At 49.9% G+C, this 21,415-nt stretch overlaps 1 protein-coding gene across 1 annotated transcript in view; it reads right to left on the minus strand.

Annotated features, from left to right (window-relative positions):
- The window catches only part of FAM83D (family with sequence similarity 83 member D), a 23,288-nt gene extending 6,504 nt beyond the window's left edge, over positions 1-16,784 (minus strand). Inside the window, exons 1-2 of the mRNA XM_024128464.3 lie at positions 16,292-16,784; positions 2,780-2,947 (exon numbers count right to left, since the gene is read on the minus strand). Coding sequence (XP_023984232.1) covers positions 2,780-2,947; positions 16,292-16,768 — 645 coding nt within the window. The 5' untranslated portion in view covers positions 16,769-16,784. The remainder of the gene's footprint in view (positions 1-2,779; positions 2,948-16,291) is intronic.
- Between the last annotated feature and the right edge of the window lie 4,631 nt (positions 16,785-21,415).

The raw sequence follows: 21,415 nt of genomic DNA on the forward strand, positions 1-21,415 counted from the left end.
GGGAGAGGCCGCAGCAGAGGGAGGCCCGCATACCGGCAAAAAAAAAAAAAAAAAAAAAAAAGACAAAACAAAAAAATTAGGGCATAGCATAACATTGTTTCTGCGATATTCTTACCAAAATGCATAATATGAATTTAACCATGGGGAAACATCAAATAAACCCAAATTCTACAGAAAACTGGCTAGTATTCTTCAAAAGCATCAAGACTCTAAAAGACAAAGAAAAAGAGGAACAGCTCCAGATGAGAGGAAGCTAAGGAGAAATGACAACTAAATGCAAGATATGGTCCTAGATTGGATCCTGGATAAGAAAACCAGCATTCATGGAATGATGAGTGAAATTTATCATGTCTATACAGTAGATAATAGTACTATTTCAAGTTTATTTTCTGATTTTGAAATTTGTACTGAGGTTTGTAAGATGTAAACATTTAGAAAATTTGGGCAAAGAGTATTCAGGGATGCCTTATATTATCTTTCTAACTCCTTTGTAAATCAAATTAATTCAAAATGAAAATTAAAACAAACAGACAAAAAACCGAGAAACTTCCACAGAGGTGCACATGGAGCTGGCAGGGGAGGGCTTCCCGGACGAACCCTGAGCAGAGCTTCAAAGGGTCAACATATAATAACAAGCATAAAGAATATCACTGTGGGCAGATTTCAGGGTGGTTTTGTGCATCTTTCCCTTTGGAAATTACCTGAATGCTATGTAGGCCTCTGTCTGTGATTGTGGTCAAAGCACTTTTTTTTTTTTTTTTAATTTAAAAAAATTTTTATTTTACATTGGAGTATAGTTGATTTACAATCAAAGCACTTCTGAGTGCCTGCACACAAACGTGTGACCAAGCTCCTGCAGGCAGGACACCCAACATTCTGGACCAGCCGCAGCACCGGGGCAGAAGAAGTCACCCCCACTTCTGGTGAGGGGCAGATTCCCCAGCACACACAGGCCCTGGTGAGAGAAGCCACCATTGCAAAGTGGTGCTTCCCGAGGAAGAAGTTAAGACATGATGAACATGGGTGAGGCCAAAAAGACAGATCTCCTTTTGACCCTTCCTAGACGATCCAGACACCCACGAAGGCAGCAACCAACTCAGCAGGCAACCGAGTCAGCAAATACTCCTAGATTTCTGCTGAGTGGATGAATCAGAGCCAGTCACTCGATCAAAGTCGTGGCCAGGATATTCTGTGATCTTCCTGCTGCCCAGACACAGCCTCAATTACAGCAAGAGCACCTTGAAATTAAACGTCGACACCTTCAATTTCTTCACCAGGCTCTGCGGCAGAGCAGGCATGGACTGAACATCTGGTTAGATGACGATGCGCTTTCCAGGCCTGACTTGCATTTCCCTTGGGTCCACCTGACACTTTTTTTTTTTTTTAATAAATTTATTTATTTTTGGCTGCATTGGGTCTTCATTGCTGCGCGCTGGCTTCTACTCTTTGTTGCAGTGAGCGGGCTTCCCATTGCGGTGGCTTCTCTTCTAAGCGCGCAGGCTTCAGTAGTTGTGGCTCATGGGCCCTAGAGCGCAGGCTCAGCAGTTGTGGCACACGGGCCCAGCCGCTCCGCGGCATGCGGGATCCTCCCGGACCAGGGCTCGAACCCATGTCCCCTGCACTGGCAGGCGGACTCCCAACCACTGCGCCACCAGGGAAGCCCCACCTGACACAGTTTTAAATTGACTGTCAGGTCAGGGCTGACTGTTTCATTCCGTCTCCAAGCTCCAAGCCTTACCTCCATCATGGATTTGCTTTGAAGCACTAGTGACAAGTTAGTAGCTACCTAATTAAACCCAATCCTGTTTCCTCTTGAGGGAGAACAACCAACAAGAGCTCTCAAGAGAAGTTAAACAGTCAAAATTGTGTAAACCAAATTGCTTGATAATCACAAGGCAGTAAGGTCATGTCCCCTACGCGGTAGCCTACAGAACCAAAGTCCAACCTCTTCATTCACTTTGCTCACCGCCTTGTTTCCAGTACCTGGAACAATGAGTAGCTCAGAGTAGGTGCTCTCATAGGTGATGAACCAAGTTGCTGAATTAAGTTCCGAAGCTCTTAAGTTGCTTAATTTTTAAGAAGTGAATGGTGTAATAAACGACTATTTTTCTTGCCTCTTTCTACTGAAGAGAACAAGCTTGCTAAGTTACATAACCTTACATTTATTTAAATACTTAAGCTCAAACTACTTTCATGCTCAGAGCAAAGGACATAAAAAGTCTAATTTTACAATAATGAGAAACGAGAGGCAGCATGTGACAGTGATTTAAGAACACTGGGGCTGCAGGCAGGCCGACAGATGGAGAAACTCCATCCCACTACTTTCTAGTTGTAGACACTGGGCTCTTGGTGTCACCACTTCCCAATATGAAACACAGGTATAACGCCACTCACCTGATGGGGCTGCTGTGAGGATTTAAGTTGCATAACATTGTCAAGAGCCTAGGACAGTGCCAAGGACACAGCAGGACTCCGTAAATGGTGGTCCTTACGATTAAAATTGGAGCCTACCAGTGCTGCAGTCAAAAGCAGCAGCTTCCAAGGCAGCATCTTGCCATCAACAGAAAAGCTCCCCATTAAGAGGCATCGTGATGTGAGGGAGAGGCCAAGGTCTGAACCTGACTCTGTCTTTCTTTCCTGTGAGGCTTCAGGCAAATGACTTTTCTCACGGCCTCAGGTCCCTCCCTTACAACGGGGAGACCACCACCAACGGGGAGATCACGGATGCTCAGTCATTATTTGCTGATTGTGGTGAAACTAGAAACAGTGTAACACAAACCTTTTCCTCTTCAGGATGAACTTTCATATCCATGCACATATCCAAAAACTGAGAGAGCTGGGCCTGGTCCAGAAGGATGTAGACAGCAACTCCCTGTTTCCGACAGATTTCCTGCAGGTCTCGGAAGACGTCGATGTCCGTGAAAACATCCATAACCACTGCAATCACCTAGGGCGTGGGGCAGAGAGAAGAGCCAGCGGTCAACCCACAAGGACACCACCTGACAGCTCGTTGTCTGGACTCTGGACCCCGTCTCAGAGCTGGGAAAGGATCCCTGTCCTACAACCCCCTTCCTTCCGTCTCCTTCTGCGGTATCGGTTTTCCTCTCATCGTGGACTCTTGTCCATCTCCAAAGATGCTCAGGCCACTGTAGGCTACAAATCTGGACTTGACCCAGCCACTCTCCTCCACACTGCAAATTTCTCAAAACCATAGATTCATCCACTACTTTGACCTCCTGTGAACTTGTTCCATTCCACTCTCTTCCTTTACTAAAACCCCCGTCTCACAAGCTCAGCTCAGACCAGCAAGATATCTAGGTTCCGCGGCTAACCCACCATCATTTTAGACACGTGACTTGTTGTCTATGTCTGTAAAACAGGTATGTAAAAACTTAGAGTCTCTCTGAGGCCCCCCTTTTGGGTATACCAGTCTCCAAGTCTGATTTTATTATCTGATTTTGGATCATAATATGGTTTTCTATTATAATCTAGAAAGGGCCACCTCATCCACCACCAACTCGTGGCGTGAAACTGGCTGAGCCCGGCGAGTCGATCCTCACCTCCTGCCTCTGCGGCTGCACGTCGCCTCTTCAAACAGGTCTGCTCCCTCCACCTGTCAGGGTCTAAGCGAACGGCTTCCAGAGTGCCAGCCCCTCCTCCGTAAAAGGTGGTCTCTGAAGTTCTCTGGCATCTGTCCGCAGCGCAAGCCCGCAACAAGAGCACGGAAATATGTCCTAAGGATGCTGCCCTGCGGCTTGGACCAGTCCTTTCTGCTCCCCAACGACCTGGCTCCATTTGTGCCTCCTAATCAATTTTCCCCACTCAGCACAGACCACAGTTAAGGGCCACCTCAGCCACATGGCCTCGGGTAGATTACAGCTGCTTCGAAAGTCTGTTTCCTTCACTGCAAAATAGATTTGTCGTGAGCATTAAATGACTATGCCACATCAAGTGCCCAGTACAAGAGATCCCTCTGGTATCTGTTCACTGATTCGCTTGACCAGTCCAGAGCTTAAGGCTCCAGACAGTTCAGCTCCTGGCTTTCCTGCTTAAAGAGAGGCCGCTCCAGCAGCAAAGCCTCTAATCACACCCTCTGCAGGTTTGAAAGCATGGCCGTCAGCTAATTCCTGGCAGGTCTGCGGGGGAACCAAAACATGCGGGTCTCGTACAAGCCCCTGCATTGGGTCAGAGCCAGGACTGTCACCTTAGGAAACCGCTCCCCGAAGCCAAGGTTTGGAGCTCTTCTGCAGGCTGGAGCTGCAATGTACCGCCCTCCTCGTAACCTCATCAGTAAAGACATGAGTCTCTTCCAATCACATTAACTCCTTTCCTGAACGTTAAGGTGACTGACTTACAGGTCTGTGAGAGCAGAGGCCCCTCAACGGGACTGATTCATCTCTGTGGGCCCAGAGGACTCAGGTCAGTACCCGAGAGTCATTACCCCTTAAGTATTTGGGTATCAAAGTAGTGCAGAGGGGCTTCCCTGGTGGCGCAGTGGTTAAGAATCCGCCTGCCAGTGCAGGGGACACGGGTTCGGTCCCTGGTCCAGGAAGACCCCACATGCCGCGGAGCACCTGGGCTCGTGCGCCACAACTACGGAGCCTGCGCTCTAGAGCCCGCGAGCCACAGCTACTGAGCCCGCGTGCCACAACTACTGAGGTCCGCGCACCTAGAGCCCGTGCTCCACGAGAGAAGCCACCACAATTAGAAGCCCGCGCAGTGCAACGAAGAGTAGCCCCTGCTCGCCGCAACTAGAGAGAGCCCGCGTGCAGCAATGAAGACCCAACGCAGCCCCCAAAAATAAATAAATAAATAAATTCATTTAAAAAAAAAAGAAGTGCAGAGACAAAGAGACGATTTTACTGTCCATCTCTAACACCTCAGAGTCTTGTCCACCAGGAGGAGGGACCCAGAAATGCCAGCTCCCAGGAAGGAAGAGTAGCCCCTGCTCGCCGCAACTAGAGAGAGCCCGCGTGCAGCAACGAAGACCCAACGCAGCCCCCAAAAATAAATAAATAAATAAATTCATTTTAAAAAAAAAGAAGTGCAGAGACAAAGAGACGATTTTACTGTCCATGTCTAACACCTCAGAGTCTTGTCCACCAGGAGGAGGGACCCAGAAATGCCAGCTCCCAGGAAGTCATTGCTGGGAGGGAGTCTGGGAAAGACAATTTCTCTCTCTGGTTCCCTTTCTCCAATGTTGCCAAAGTCCCAGCTGTGAGCTATTCTTGGCAAAGGGTACAGCTAAACCCCACTGGAGACAGTGATTTAGAAAATAAAAAGTGTTCCCTGTAAATTGGTGGCATCTTCAGAAGTTTATGTCCTCCAATGCATTTTTATACGTCCTATTTGGAGATGTATCTATCCCACTAATTCAGGCCCAACAACTTACTGGTTAAAAGGCAGAAAGGCGTGGGCACAGATCCCAGCTCTGTGGCTTACTGCTGTGTGACTCTGGGCAAGTTGCTTAATCTCTCTGAGTCTCAGTTTCCTCCTCTGGAAGATACGGATAATATCATCTAGCATCCACATCAGAGGGCTGTTGTGAGGATTAGATGAGACAAAGCATGGAAAGGGGCTCAGCTCAGGCATGAAATAGCTGTTCAAATGCAGGCAGCACCTCAGAGTCTACTGTGGGCTGAACCCTGTGCTAGGTAGAAAGGTGGCTATAAAGGATTCGACATGCACCTGACTTACCCACAAAGAGGGGACGCGGGCTGCAGGGAAGGAAAATGATACGTACTGTTAACAGGCAAGGAAATCAGGGGAACGCTTTGGGGGTGGGGGAGACAGTAAAGCATCTCCCTTGCAGGCGTAGACCCAACACAGGCCCTCAAATGTTTACCAAAGGAGAGACAAGGAGGATTCTCATCTCATTCCTGGAGGAGATGGCCTTCGAGTTGAATCACATATCAGGACGATTTGGACAGGGGAGAAGCAAAGCGGAGGGCATCCGGCAGGAAGCCACATGATGACAGAGGAAGATGTAGGAAATGATGGGGTATGTCTCAGTCTGGCTGGAACGCAGAGTATGCATGAGAGGGAGTGACAGGACGTGACTGAGAGACAGGTGAGTCTGCAGCGGCATGGAAGGCCTTGGATGCCAACCAAGGTGTCAGGATCATACAGGCCATGGAGGGGAGGAGGTTTAGGATGAGTGATGAGTTTAGTGATGAACCCAACAGGACAGAAGAAGCGGATGCTGGAAGTGTTGGTTGGAGATGTGGCCCCCCTCCTGCAACACAGGGCCACATACCTAAGTACCTGAAACACAGCAGGCACTTAGGTGGCTTTTTAGGTTCAGCAAATGTTTAGGAGGACTAAAGACTGAAAGAATAAAAATCAGCCGTAGAGGTTTTGACGGTGGGCCAGGCAGGAAGCCGTGAGGGTCACAGAGAAGGGAAAGGGGCCCGTGGGAAAGGTAAGCAATGTTCTCCCTGGGCTGAGGGAGGAGAGATGGGGGTGGAGGGAGGCTGATTCAGGTCCACACAAACAGGAAACAGAAACAGAAACAATCTTGAGAGAGAGAGAGGTTTTGAAACTGATTTGGAGGTGGCAGTAAAACCTCATAAAGTGGTTCTGAATACACACATGTGAGAATGAGTCGAGCTCATAAGAGAAAGTGAGAGAAAATCAATCCCGGGTCAGTCCCTGTCCTCAGGAGAGACAGGAGGTGAGCGCGACGGGGCCGATGGACGTGCACCCAGGTGCCAGTGGGACAGAGCCGAGGAAGCGGGCCCAGCTGGCAGGGCTAGAGAGGGCTGGAGGGTTGCTGGAAGCAGGGCCCCAGGAGCGGGGCTCACAGCATAAGGCGCCTGCCAAACTGAATTTTGATTTATCATTTAACAAAACAATTGTGCAAACACCACCTTTGTTAGGTAGTGAGTCAGTATCTAATTTGCCGTTAGTTTCATTGTTTGGTTTTGAAGCTTCAACCTTTCCTGTGTGTTGCAAATAATTGGGTTTCAACGCCCATGGGGTACTTAGAGGGTAGATGGAGATGCTTCTCCCTCTGACTCCCCCTGCACCCAACATCCCCTCCTCTTTCTAGAGCAGGACCCTTAAAAGACTTCTGGAGGAAGAACAGCCCTATGGATGGAAGCAGTCAGCAGGAAGGCCCACCTTCCTTCCAGACCCCATCCCCGCTCCCCCTTACTCTTTGCCCTCAGCCCCACCCCACCCCCGCCCCCATGCAACCAACCCCGGCCGCAGCTGAACTAGACCTGGGGCTTCTCAAGTCTGTGAAGGGACAGACTCTTCTCTGAACTGAGCAATGACCTGGGCTCATTCGCCAGCCAGCTGAGCGTCTGCTTTGCAGGGCTGGCCACATCTCCTAGGTGTTGGCGTCCACGCTGCAGGCTGCTGGGCCCTAGAAGTGCACCTGGACTTGAAAGCGGTCATCACTCCCACTCCCTGAGTCATACTGCGGGATGGACAAAGGAGAGACACATGGGCAGGCGGGCATCCCATGCTCATCAAGTGCCCACATGGTCACGGTGGGTATTGCCCTGTCCCAGCCTATGCTACAAAGAACCTACCCGCTCTCCTAGAGGTGGAAAGCTCTGCAAGTGGTGGCTTGTGAGTGTCCGACCCAGGGTCAAAAGCCCATCTGCAACTCAGCGCACGCTGGTCCTAACGTGACACCTAAAGAGGAAACAGCCAGCTGTCGGAGCCTGGATGGTTGGTCTGCTGCCAGTCCCCACGCTGTTCCTGCTCTTCTCCAGCCACATCGCCTGCATCAGGTCCCACGTCATCATCGCAGGTGACAAAACCTCAAGCCTTACCTCCTCCCTCAGTCACTCCTAACCGCCCCTCGATGATTTATACCATGGGACCCGGTGATCCACGTGGTTACAGGTAGCAGTCCCTGGGGTATTCTGCACAGACCCTGTTTATGTTACTTTTCACGCAGAACTGGAATCTTTTCTGTTTGCCAGAAGCTCTAAAGAGGTATCTCGAGATTTGAAAACCCCGTTAATTGTTATCTCCAATTTACTGATCAGAAAAATAAAGCGTGCAGAGGTTCGGTGACTTGTTCAAGGTGACACACTTAGGCAAACGCAGGAGCTGGAATTTCAGCCCAGCTGACCCCAGAGCTACCTATTAGAAAGTGTTAGATTGGGACTTCCCTGGCAGTCCAGTGGCTAAGACTCCGTGCTTCCAATGCAGGGGGCACAGGTTCGATCCCTGGTCAGGGAACTAAGATCCCACATGCGGCACGGTGCGGCCAAAAAAGAAAAAAAAAAGCGTTAGAGTAAACATTATCACAAACAAATCTAACGTTCAGTCTTCAAATGACTGAAAGCTTAGACTAAATCCTGGAAGGATCATTAGAGTATTCCATAAAGTATATGAGATTGAGCCCATCACAAAGGATGATCACTAAAAACACAAAATAACTTGCAGAGCAAACGTCAGGCAACTTGAAATGCCCTAGGACAGCAGGCACTTCTTTCTGCGGGCAGATTTGCTGACTAACTCCTTATTGACTAAATCAGGAAACCCTGGGAGGCACAGATGCTACATGAACAGGCTACAGAGTTAGACCTGGACGTGGATGCAGGCTCCTCCACTTCTGATCACCGTGTACCCTCTAGCGAGTTACTTCCGTTCTGTTGGCTTCTACAACATGCAAATAATGCTACCCACCTTGTAGTGTTCGCAGTGGGTTTGGTCAAGAGAGAACACTTGACAGTTCCTGGCACACAGAAAGCCCTTATATGGCAGCTGTCATAGTCTTTAGTCCTAATTCTGCCACCGACCCTGGCCAAGTCATTCTACCTGAGCTCGGCATCCTCAAACACGGCTCCTCCGGGCTCTGTCATCTGATTCACACACCCTCGACGGGCGGGGCAGGGCTCTGAGCAGGCACTCGAGCAGCCTCGAGGGGCCACTCAGGGTCGGTCATTCCTGTTCTCATTCCAGCTCTTCCTCTGCCTGGAGCGGGAAGTTTGTGTCACTCACCCCTTCTCACTGCACCTCAGTTTCTCTCCCTTCCCACCCATGGTCATAAAGCAAGGACACACGTGAGAGATGCTTGCAATTCTACCAAAGGTCTACGCATGTGCAAAGATACATCAGCCTGTCTGGTGGTCAACAAGAGCCTGCCTGCTGAATTCCTCACGCTGACTGAGTGACACCCAACTCACTACCTTCAAGTCCCCAGGGCTCCTGCCTCTTCTGGAGACCTTCTTGCCAAAAAAAAAAAAAAAAAAAGACCTATATTTTCTCCCCATGTATTACAGATTATAACAGAACAGAAATTTTCCCCTGGAAATTTCTTTTAACATCTTTAAATAATGGGGCTTCCCTGGTAGCACAGTGGTTAAGAATCCGCCTGCCAATGCAGGGGACACGGGTTCCAGCCGTGGTCCGGGGAAGATACCACATGCCACGGAGCAACTAAGCCTGTGCACCACAACTACTGAGCCTGCTCTCTAGAGCCCGCGAGCCAAAACTACAGACCCCACGCACCACAACTACTGAAGCCCAGGTGCCTAGAGCCCGCGCTCCACAACAAGCGAAGCCACCGCAATGAGAAGCCCGCGCACTGCAGCCAAGAATAGTCCCCGCTCACCGCAACTAGAGAAAGCCCGCGTGCAGCAACGAAGACCCAAAGCAACCAAATATAAATAAATAAATAAATTTTAAAAAGAAAAACAAAATAAAATCTTTCAATAATGATCTTGATAGCACCTTCAGGGTTTAAAGACAAAAAGGATGTCAATTTCCACAGCAAAACCTAAATTCATTCGTGCGTGTTGTTTTCTCTAAGTTTCATGGGCTGTTATAAAATTAGCAATTAAGGTATCTGATTAAATTGCCGATGGAGCCTCTATCTGCAGAGAGGGGCCTGGGGCCCCTCTGGGAAGGCAGGGGTGGGTAAACCAATTTTTCAATGGCCCCAGGGGTGCAGGGACCAGCCACATACAGCAACATTTCCTCTGCACTATTCCAGCATGAAGTACACAGGCGGGCTGGGCTTTTTCAAAGGGAAGGGAAAGCATCAAGAGACGTTTTGCGGGGGAAGGGGCTTATCATCGTGAGTTATTTTTTTTAATATAATTATGTAAAATATCTGCCTGGCTCCCAAGTCCAATCGACAAAACACGCTACATCCAGAGACACCTAGCTTCCATCCCTCTCCCTTCCCTTCTGCCCTCCCCACAAAGATAATAACTTCAACTAGTTTTTGGTTTCTCCCATTTTTAAAAAAATATAAATAAGTATGCATGTGTACACATACTCATTTATGTTACTAAAAGAGTATGTATATGTGTGTGTACATATGTATATGCTCATATCCCCCCTGTAGATAACAGGCGGCGTATGATACGTGTTGCTCTAGACCAGTGCTGTCCCAGCAGAACCTTCTGAGATGGTGGAGGTTCTGTATCTGCGCTGTCCAACACGGCCGCCACCAGCCATAAGCAGTGATTAAATACTCGAAATATGACTAGTGCAATAGAGGAACTGAGTTTTTTAATGTATTTCCTTTTAAGTCACATAAATTTAAATAGCCACAGGTGGCCAACGGCTGCCGCATTGGTCACTGCAGTTCTAGCCACTTAATCATAGGCAACAGAGCTAGCGCTCATCCCTTTTCAGAGCTGCTAGGCACTCCGCTGTGCAGAAGGGTCCGTTTACTCACCAATCTGCCACTGACGGATGTTTGAGCCCTTCCAGCCTTTTGCTGTTATAATCAGTGCTGCAACAAATAGCCAACTGCATAGGCCTATTCATATTTTTCGCCAGTGTATCTTTGGGACAGATACACAGACATGGAATTGCTAGGTCAATGGGTAAATACAACTGAAATTTTGCTGAATATTGCCAGATTCCCCTCCAGAGGTACTATCATTTGCAACCGGACTTTAAAAAAGCCAGTAGGCCTACTACTTTTCTTCCTGAGAGAACTTCTCCTTGATCCATAAAGGAACCAGAGAATAATTCTGCAGCTTCTCTACTGCCCAATGGATGCCAGGTGAAAAGAATAAAGAAATGAAATGGTAGACAGAAAACAGAACAGTGGTTGCCGGGGGCTGAGAGGAGGAAGGAATGGGGAGTTACTGTTCAGTGGGAACAGAGGTTCCTCTTGGGAAGATGAACAAGTCCTGGACCTGGATGGTGGTGATGGTTGCATGTGGTGACGGGGAAGGTCCTTAATGCACTGATCTGTACACTTTAAAAAGTGCTAAATTTTGTTACATATATTTTACCACAATTGAAAAGAAGAAAGAAATGAAACGGCGAAAGACTCCGAAACCCTTAACCTGACACGTAGAACCAAAAGGAAGGGATAAAAAGCAGCCACACTTAGTCTGGTGGGCAGCATCTCACGCATCAGTGAGATTTCCTAGGACAGTGGTTCTCAACCAAGGGCAATTTTGCCCCTCAGAGGACATTTGGCAATGTCTGGGGACACTTTTTAAAATTGTAAAATATGTAACATATATAATATTGCCATCTTAACAATTCCTAAGCATACAATTCAGTGGCCTTAATTACATTTGCAATGTCGTCAGCCCTCACCACTATCTGTTTCCAGAACTTTTTTGTCACCCCCAACTGAAACTCTAACCATTAAAGCAGTAACTCCTTCTTCCCCTGACCCCCTCCCCAGGGGAGACATTTTTGAATGTGATGACTATTTTCTGGCGGGGGCCAGTGCTTCTGGCATCCACTGGGTGGAGGCCAGGGATACAACTCAGCATCCTACAATGCACAGGACAACCCTCAGAACAAAGAGCGTTATCCTGTCCGAAACGTCAATAGTGATGAGGTTGAGAAAGCCTGTCCTGGGTTCCGAATAGGAACCGATCACACTGCACAGGTTCACTTGCAACTCAGAGGAGGATTGTGCAAGATGAGGAGGGCCTTAATTTGGATACATCCACACGCACACCAGGGGCCTCCAACAGATTCCTCAGCTGTTACTCCTCCTAGGAGGCAGGACTCTTTGTCAACACAATGACAGCTTTTTACAAATGCTCAGGTTATCGAAAGGATGCCCAAGGGTGAGGTCATAGCAAAAGTGCCCCTTTGGAACAAAAGCTCGTAGGGAATGGGCGGCTGGTAAGAGCGATGGCTCTGGAGAGCGCAGGACCTCCTAACAGGGTGAGCTTTGTCTGTGGGCTCCCATCCGGACACTAGGAATATCCCAAGAGCCCCGGCAACAGCACATCACCAAGTGAGGGCACACAGTACTTCAGGCAAGGTCTCCACTCCCACCCGATTTATGGGGGCCAGAGCCCAGCCCAACGCTGATTCACATGGCAAAAGAGACAAAGAAATGAATGACTCATCAACAAATACAGTAGTACAGGGATAGATTCTAGAGTACGTGTGGAAGGGGGAAATCCTGTGTAGTTCAAAATTCTCCTAAAAGCAAACATCTCAGAGCTCTCAAGAAGTCCAAAGGGGAAAAAAAAAAAAAAAAAAGTCCAAAACAGTACTTCCTCCAGCTTTGGTGAAGCTCAACTGAGCACCAAGTCAGCTTGTATTCAGAAGCCACGCTGTACCTAAATCGTGTGTTTCTAGGTGCCGTACCTCACCCAACGCGGCAGACCCACGCTTTGAAAGGTGCGCAGAAACTGAGCCGACGGCAGAACTGGCAGGTTCACAGCCCTGGTCCCACCTACCCTGGCACACGTCCTTGCTGAGCAGATAGGCAGGCAAACTCACTTGCTGAATGATCAATGGTGCACGTGAGAGGTCTCCGCTGTACCTACTGAGCACTGTTCGGTGCCAGAGGCCCTACAAGCCTAAACGGCTCAAACAGCAACATGAGTCCTGGATGAGGACCCATCCCAGAACCGTCCGTTGAGGCTGCAGAGCCAGGATCAGACACCACCATTTACCAAGTGAGCCTGGCTTCTTGCGCCTGTACCCTGACCACTCCAGTCTCCTTCCTGCCAAGGGGAGATCTAGTCAGTCCTGTCATTGTCACTTTCCTTTTCTTCAATATGCAACATGGAAATTAAAAGTTCAAATCTTAAGAAACCCTTAAAAACCCCCAGCTTATTGAAAACTACCAAAGCACCAACCCTCCCTCATGGCAGGGGGCCCTGTGGAGTGGTGAGTGGTCGAGAGCCCGGGCTCAGGGGCCAGGCAGACGGGCTCATGCCCAGCTCTGTCCCGCACTAACTGTATCTTGGGGAAGCTACTTATCGTCTCTGTGCCTGGTCTCTTCTTAATTGTGGCCTCCTCTTAGGCTGGGGAGGGTTAACTGAGAGAGTCCACGTAAATGGCTTAGCGCAGAAACTGACCCTTTAAAACCGCTCGATCACACCGTCAAGCGCTTCCACCATCTGAACACAGACGCAGAATGGCTTCTCAACTCATCCGGAAACAGCCTGAGACCTACATCTCCACTGGCCTTCAAAGGATGTATTCGGAGTGACACAGCCACTCCTGTGTACACAACCCACACCTCTACCTGGAGCAGCAGCACTGGACCAGCCACCAGATCAGCTCCCTAACACCTGTCTCCTCCATAAATCTCTGTCCACCTGCGGACAGTGACGCCTCCTTATCTCCACATGGCACAAGGCAGAGCGTGGTGGCTGACAGTGGTTAAGAGATGCTGTGCCTCGGTTTGAGTCCTGGCTCTGTCATTCCGTGGCTGTGTGACCTCGGGGCAACTTAACTTCTCTATGCCTCAGTTTCATCAGCCGCAAAATGGAGCTAATAATCGCACCTACCTTAGGGTTACCTGGAACAGTACCTGGCAGAGAAAGCATTATCATGTTTTGGGGTTTTTGTTTTGTTTTGTTTTTTTTACATAAAAGAGATGGTGTCTGAGACCTCAAGTTTAGCGTGTCTCAAATCCCACTCATCTCCCCATCCTTACCCTCAGCCTCATTCTTCTCCTGTATTCTAATTTCGTAGCATCACCACTCACCCAAGCTAAAAAAACTCAATTCTTCCTATACCTTCTCCTTGGCCTTGCCTACTTTCCTGCCCTCTCCCTCACTACCCTTCCAGTCCATCAAATGACCAAGTCCTGTCAGTTCTACCTAAAATTCTTCCCCTGCCCGAGCCCCAACACTGCCTTAGCACAGACCCCCTTCTCACATGTAGATCCCTAAGCCCCTCCTTACTACCACCTCAACTCCAGTCTCACCCCTCTCTAACCCATCCTCCTTCCTGCTCTCGCCAGGATTTACTGCTCAGGAACACCAATCTGATCAGCTCCTCTCCTCCCTCTAAACCTTTGATGGCTCCCCAGTGCTCCTTCCAGGAGCGTGCGAAGCCCTCGACAGTCTAGCGTCAGTCTTTCCCTTCAGCCTCCTCTCCTACCATTAACTCCCACATACTCTCTGCTCCAGCTGTGAGGAACTTGGCTGCCTCCCAAAATGCCAGGTGTTTTCACACTTCTGGCCCAGTCCCTATCCTCTGGTCTGGGAAGCCCCACCCATCCTCTTGGACCCAGCTCCAAGGTCACCATCACTCCTAAAGCTTTCTTTCTTCATCCTGCAGCAACTTCCCCACTGCTTCCCGCCAGCAGACCGTCAACTCTCAAGTGCAAGCAAGGATCATGTCCTTCACCTGTGGCCCCAGCCCCTGGGGCACAGTGTCCAATACACAGTAGGCTCTGAATAAGCAAGCAATCTGGCATATGGCAGAGACACTGAAAATACTCATCAGATTTAAAGGTGACGTACCACCTTTCTCAGTTAAAAGTGCCCAGGTTCCAAATACAGAATCTTGAACATATAAGTGTGTAGCTGGACTAGGGCACAGAGCAAGGCAGGAGGTTCTACCCAGGAATGCATTACAGAATGCCTACAAGACAAAGGTGTCTGAGCATCAGCCTTGAGCCCCTTCTAAAACCAGCATGAGTTGATGGACAGTCTTCCCTCTGGTCTTAGCTCCAGTGCCCCTCCACTACCACTAAAAACTGGATGTTAGCAAGAGGCTAGGGCAATTCCTCTCTCTTTCATGGAGACCCGTTCATTACTTTTCTCAAATTCCAAGTGCGCAAGTTCTCCCCCTAGACGTGATCGTTGGGAATGCACACCTATCCTAAAATGGTGTCTTTTTCCATCTTTTCAATCTTCCCGCTGAACCAACAAGTGTCTGTTGCATCAAAAGGACCCTCAGCACACCCAAAGCACCGCAGGACTGATAATAGCCTAGCTGGAGCCCACACCTACTCCCACAAAGGCAAGGCACTAGCCTACTGTACCCCCTACCCACTGCAACCCCACCATCAGGCAAAGAGCACCTGGCGCAGGAACACTGGTAAGTCAGGGCTTGTCCCTTCTTGGCTACTTCAACTGCCTTGATGCGCAGATATCATAACCACAGTCAGACACACTCAGGTACGAGCCCTACCAAGTCTTACCATGGCCTGGGGCTTTACCTGCCATGTCTCTGGCACAGGCAGACAGCCAGGAAGCTGGGCACTGCCAGTCAGCAAGCAAGGTGGCAGTTGATCATGGCTCTGGAGGAATGTGTCTGCTGCCACACCTTACCCGCCCCTCCCACCTTCTGTGCCGCATTCTTCCTCCCAGACCCCTAGTACCCAGCACCCTGCTGCAGTCTCATCCTGGCTGGCAGGGAGACAAAACCTCCCACTGCACCCCAATACCTTGTCACACTAAGAGTCAGACAACTGCACGAAAACCCACTGTGAAGAGAGAGATGACTTAATGCAGGGGTATCTGCATTTTTTTTTCCCAGCCTATGAAAGTGCAAACTCCCTTCCCCACCCATTCACTGAAGGAGCAACTTCCCCTCCAGGCCGGCAGGAGGGAAAAGGGTCGAGGCTCACTTTGCCACTCTGGTAGGTATCTGCTTTCTACAACAAAAGACACGGGCAGGTGACTAGCAATGATAGATTCCTAATGCCCCGCAGTTGTCTCTGGGGACAAGTTTCAGGAATTTTCCCCTAGGTTATGCGCTTCGTAGGTATTGCATCTCCTAAGAAGCTCCTGAAAGTGGGATCTAGAGTTGACTGACAGCCAGTCTGACAACTGGTTTTAACTGAAAGCTGGAACTAGCAGGATTTCTGATCACCCTCCCAGGGAATGCGAATGTTAGGAGTTGGAACTTGGGCACAATCCGCATTTTTGGGGACCGAGACTCCTCCCACTGTCCCCTGCCACGAGGAGCGGCCAGGGAGGAGATCGGGGATCCGAGGGGATACACGCAGAGTGGGGCGAGTCGGGGACCCCGGAACCACCCGGCTTGCGCTCCTAGCAGACCTCAGTTTCCCATTTTTGAAGGGAGTGTCCCGTCCGACCGGGGACCGAGGTGACCCGAGGAGCCGGGCCGCGGCGCTCACCTCTCGCGCCGAGCGGAGCTGCTGGCGCAGCGCGTCCTTGCAGCCATAGGGGCCGCGGGCGCCCGTGCCGCGGGGCTGGAAGTGAGCCTCGACGCGCGTGGCCCCGCGGTAGGCGCCCTTATAGAAGGCGGGCCAGCCGAGCTCCAGCAGCGGCGGCTCCAGGTCCGACTGCTCGGGGAAGTAGGTGCCGGAGGAGCAGTCGTGCGACGAGCCGAAGGAGTCCTCGGCCCCCGCTGCCGCGCCCTCCTCGCCGGGCCGCTCGGCCGCGCCTAGGATGGCGCGCACCTCGTCGGGGTTTAGGAAGCTGCCGAGGCGCTCGCGTCGCAGGAAGGCCGCGAAAGCGTCGGGGCCGCCCGCCACCAGCTCCTCGAGGGCCAAGCGCCGCTCCTCGCTGTACAGCTCGGCCGGGTTGGGCGGCCCGCACGGCGACAGGCAGGCTGCGGGCAGTTCTTCCAGGCCATCGTACCGCAGAGCCATGACGGCGCTCGGACACAAGCCGGCTCGGGCCGGTAGGGGAGTGCAGGACACTTTATAGGCACCTTTGAATCTAACCGGCCCGCGCCATTGGCCGTGCCGCCCCGCCCCGGATCTCCCATTGGCTGCCTTGTTGTAACGGCAGTGTCCTGACGCAGTGCACGCCACTATGACTCCGCCCCCTGACGTGCTATTGGCTGCCCCGCGGCCCGTCCCGACCACGCCCCGCAGCCCTGCCCCACCCAGCGCCTCCGCAGAGGCGCAGGACTGCGACCGAGATCACGTTCTTGCTCCGTGGTTGCTCAGCGGAATTTAGTCTTGGAGACTACGTTCCTGTTCCGAGGTAGCCTTCCTGCTCTGGTCCTGCGGGGAGCCGAGTTCATCGAGATCAACTAGAGAGCGGATGTCTGTCCTGAGTGGCCGTGGTACCCGTGGCGGTGGGGCAGGCAGGGAGCCTGAACTGAAGCCGGAGAGCCCGACCACAGCCATCCTCGCGCTCCCCCTGCCGGCCGCCCCACAGCGCGGCCCTGCAAGGCCCAGGGAGGTCAGGAATGTGAACTGGGAGGAGAGGCTGGGACCTGCTCGGGGCATACTGACCCACTTGACCGTGCTTCTCCGGGTCTCTCAGAGCTTGGGTGAGGCCAGCCACTCCCCAGCATTGAAATCATTCATTCATTCGTTCAAAAATACCGGTCCGTCATAATAACCACTCCTTTGATTACACCTTCAGGTAGTTTTCTCTTCTCTCACCTGATCGTTTTCTTTTGTTTTTAAGATTTTTTTTTTTTTTGATGTGGACCATTTTTAACGTCTTTATTGAATTTGTTACAATATTGCCTCTGTTTTATGTTTTGGCTTTTTGGCCGCCAGGCATGTGGGATATTAGCTCCCCAACCAGGGATGAAACCCGCACCCCCTGCATTGGAAGGCGAAGTCTTAACCACAGGACTGCCAGGGAAGTCCCTCACCTCCTCGTTTTTTGCCTGGCAAAACCCCAAACCTGGTTAGACCCCACTCTCCACCTACTTTCCTCCTGCACCCAGGCCGCCATACAGTGCAGGGGAAAGAAAGACACAATCATGCCCACCAGCTGGTGTCTGAAATTCATGGTCTCAAGTGGGCCCTTAAGGTTGCCTGCTAGCCTCTATTTCCCTACTTCTCTCCACCTTTTCCTCTCTCATTCTTACTTTTAGAGTTTGCTTTCTATTTCACTGAGAAAATAATAGCAGTTAGAGAAGATAGTTCCACATGCTCCCACCACATCTTCCTACCTGTCTGCATCTCTGCCCACATACTGGGCCTTCCGTTACTATGGATGTACTGTCTGTGAGCCTATCTAATGCCAGTCCTTCCATTTGGGCAGTAGTTGCCAATCCCCCTACTACTAACCTATGTCTCCCCCCCTTTCTCTCTCACTTTTATAGCATAAAGCCTCAAATAAGTTGTCTATACTTGCCATCTCCAGTCTTCCTCCCATTCTGTCTTGAATCCTGTCCAATCAGGCTGATTCCTACACTGGCCAACCAAAACCTCTTGTCAAGATCATCGTGAGGGACTTCCCTGGCAGTCCAGTGCTTAAGACTTTGCCTTCCAATGCAGGGGTTGCAGGTTTGATCCCTGGTCGGGGAGCTAGGAACCCACATGCCTCGCGGCCAAAAAAACCAAAACATAAAAAACAGAAGCAGTATTATAACAAGTTCAATAAAGACTTTAAAATGGTCCACATCAAAAAAAAATCTTAAAAAAAAAAAAAGATCGTCATGAGCTCCACGGTGTTAAATCTAATAGCCAATTTTTAGGCCTCATTTTCTTTGTGTAAATGAGAAGACATATATACAACTGTAAAGTGCTTTGTAAATGTGAGACGTTACCATTATCATGTATCAATATACTTTTTAAAAAATAATTTTATTTATTTTATTTTTGGCTGCGTTGGGTCTTCGTTGCTGCGCACGGGCTTTCTCTAGTTGCAGTGAGTAGGGGCTACTCTTCGTTGCAGTGCGTGGGCTTCTCATGGCAGTGGCTTCTCTTGTTGCAGAGCACAGGCTCTAGGCATGCAGCCTTCAGTAGTTGTGGCACGTGGGCTCCGTAGTTGTGGCTCGCGGGCTCTAGAGCACAGGCTCAGTAGTTGTGGTGCACGGGCTTAGTTGCTCCGTGGCATGTGGGATCGTCCCGGACCAGGGCTCGAACCCGTGTCCTCTGCATTGGCAGGCAGATTCTTAACCACTGCGCCACCAGGGAAGTCCTCAATATACTTTTTTAAATGGATGAATGTCCTCTGCTACAAAGATACTTCCGTTCTTCCCCTCTCTCCCCATACCCAGCCTGTTTATGAAATTTTTCAAGCCCAAGTGTGGAGATTTCTATGTGTCCCTGCTCTGGCAGCCAGCATCCAGAAGGGTCCAAGACAGCATCCTTTTTCATCCTCTTCCAAGACACCAACAAACTTCTGTATGGGATGAAAACAATGACCACTGTCTGGGGCTGTGCAATCATAGAGTTTGTCAATCTCTCCATTGCCTAAGGTCAGAAGTGAGAATAACCACGGTCTCACCTGCTGAATTGTTGTAATAATGTGAAGTAGTATGTAGTATTTTACTTCCCCACTATAAACTGTATGAGGAGAAGGACTGGGGTGGAGTGGGGAGAAGAGGATAGGACAGGTCAGTGCACTCCAAGAAGAGAACAGAAGAGAAAGGCAGCCCTGTTACATATAAATGTGTCATCAGACAACCATTTGAAAGTGTGGGGAAAAATATTATATGAGCTATTATAGGGCTCCAAGTTAATTTCAAAAGAAGCATTTGACAGAGTGAAGCTCATTTTCAACCACCCTTCTTTTCTTGACTTCACCAGCTTTCACCTTCTTGCAGTCTAGAAAGATACCTCTCTGTATCTGAGCCCTCAGAGCTCCCTCTGATTCAGGGGCCAACTGGGAGAGCCCTCTGTGGTGGGATCAGGGACCTGGAACCCTCCCCTGCCCTTTATCCCAGGCACTACTGTTTTGTGAATTCAAATCATTAGGGTTCAAGAGAGCTCATAGCAATGACCACAGCCACACTAAACAGGTGTTATTAAAAGGAATTTAATAATCTTAATTAAAAACTCTTAACAGCGAATTCTGTCACAGGCCTTGGCAGCTGGAAGCAGCTCCAGGGGCACGCCCCTCTGGGATGTGGTCGAGCCAGTCTCGAACACGGTGCTCACCACTGCCGCATGGCGTGGTGCTACCTGGAAGTTACTTCAATACAATATCAAAGATCCACAAGGATTTTTTTTAAAAAAGTTTTAAATATATTAGACTCTCTTGATTGCCATTTTTACACAAAGCTGCTGATACAGTATACAGAGTTTTAACTTTTTTTTTCACATAAAATACATTTTTCTTAAATGTTCTCTGTACATCAGTGGCTTCTGGTCTGGTGAATTATTGCGGAGGGCTGTGGGTCTGCAGACTTTTCCGGGGTGCACAGAGCCAGGCCCCGCACTGTGGCACTTGCAATGCCCATGGGAAGCAGGCCCTCCGACCAACTGGCTAACAAGAGACTGTCGAGGAAAGCTTCTAGCAGAGATGGTCACTTCTGCGGAGTCACCCACTGACCACATGACTCTTTGCTCTTATGTGCCCTGGGGGAAGGGAGGCTGTCCCCAAGCCACAATAGCAAGAGTTAAATACAGTCCTTCTGGGCATCCTGTAAGGAGTGCCCTTCTGGAAAGTGTCCCAGTATTCTGCTCTGGGAAAGCAAGTGGGAGGGAGAACTCAAGATCAAAAGATATCTGACACCAACAACCAAAATGGTCTCATGTTATTACAAGGCCAGCAAACTGGTGGGTAGGACAGGGGACACAGCTTTGTTAACTTTTCTAAGCCTATTGAAATTGATCAGACAGTACAGAGCAGTTTCACCAATGCTGCGTATTTGATGGAGAATTACATCCTGAAGTCTTCAGAAGACCTGGGCTTAGGGTGCACTCAACTTCCTGGAGCTACTCTCAGGCCAGAAACTCACTCTCTGGTGATAGCCACCAACTTTCAGTTGTTTGGGGCATAAGGTGGGAGCAAGGGCCAGAGCTCACAGGGAGCCATGTGGCGCATGCTTTAGAAGTAGCCTCCTTTAATCTGCCAGGAACTGCCACCAGACCTGGGTCTAAGCGGGAGCTGGGCATCTGGTCGACCTTGCCAGCTTTCTCCCTGCTCCTTGATCCACACCTGCCAGGAATAGAGGCAGACTCATGAGGAAAGTTTTTGATATTAAAGGAGAAGCTCCTTTTCCTCCCAATATCCGTTGGTGGGGCAGGACTAGGTAATAAATGAGCAAAAATGAGGAAGAGACAATGAGCTTAAGAACCCGAGATGCATTTGGCAACAAATTCCAGACTCCTTGTTCTTCTAGACACTGACTTCAAACTGGTATTATACAGTGGCTGAAAGATGCTGGCCTAAAGGCAGTTATCCTTGAAAGTCCCAGGTGGACTTGGGATGGTATCTGCCTGGAACCCAAGATCCAGCATCTCCATTTAGTGGCAAATGTTATCCAGGGGTGGTGATGTCAGCAGCTTCCCAGCTAAAGGAATTCATATGCTAGGGATTCTAGGAGCAGAACAGCAAAGGGGGGCTTCCCTGGTGGCGCAGTGGTTGAGAGTCCGCCT

The sequence above is a fragment of the Physeter macrocephalus genome, chromosome 14, assembly GCF_002837175.3.
Source record: "Physeter macrocephalus isolate SW-GA chromosome 14, ASM283717v5, whole genome shotgun sequence".
Taxonomy (NCBI): Eukaryota; Metazoa; Chordata; class Mammalia; order Artiodactyla; family Physeteridae; genus Physeter; species Physeter macrocephalus.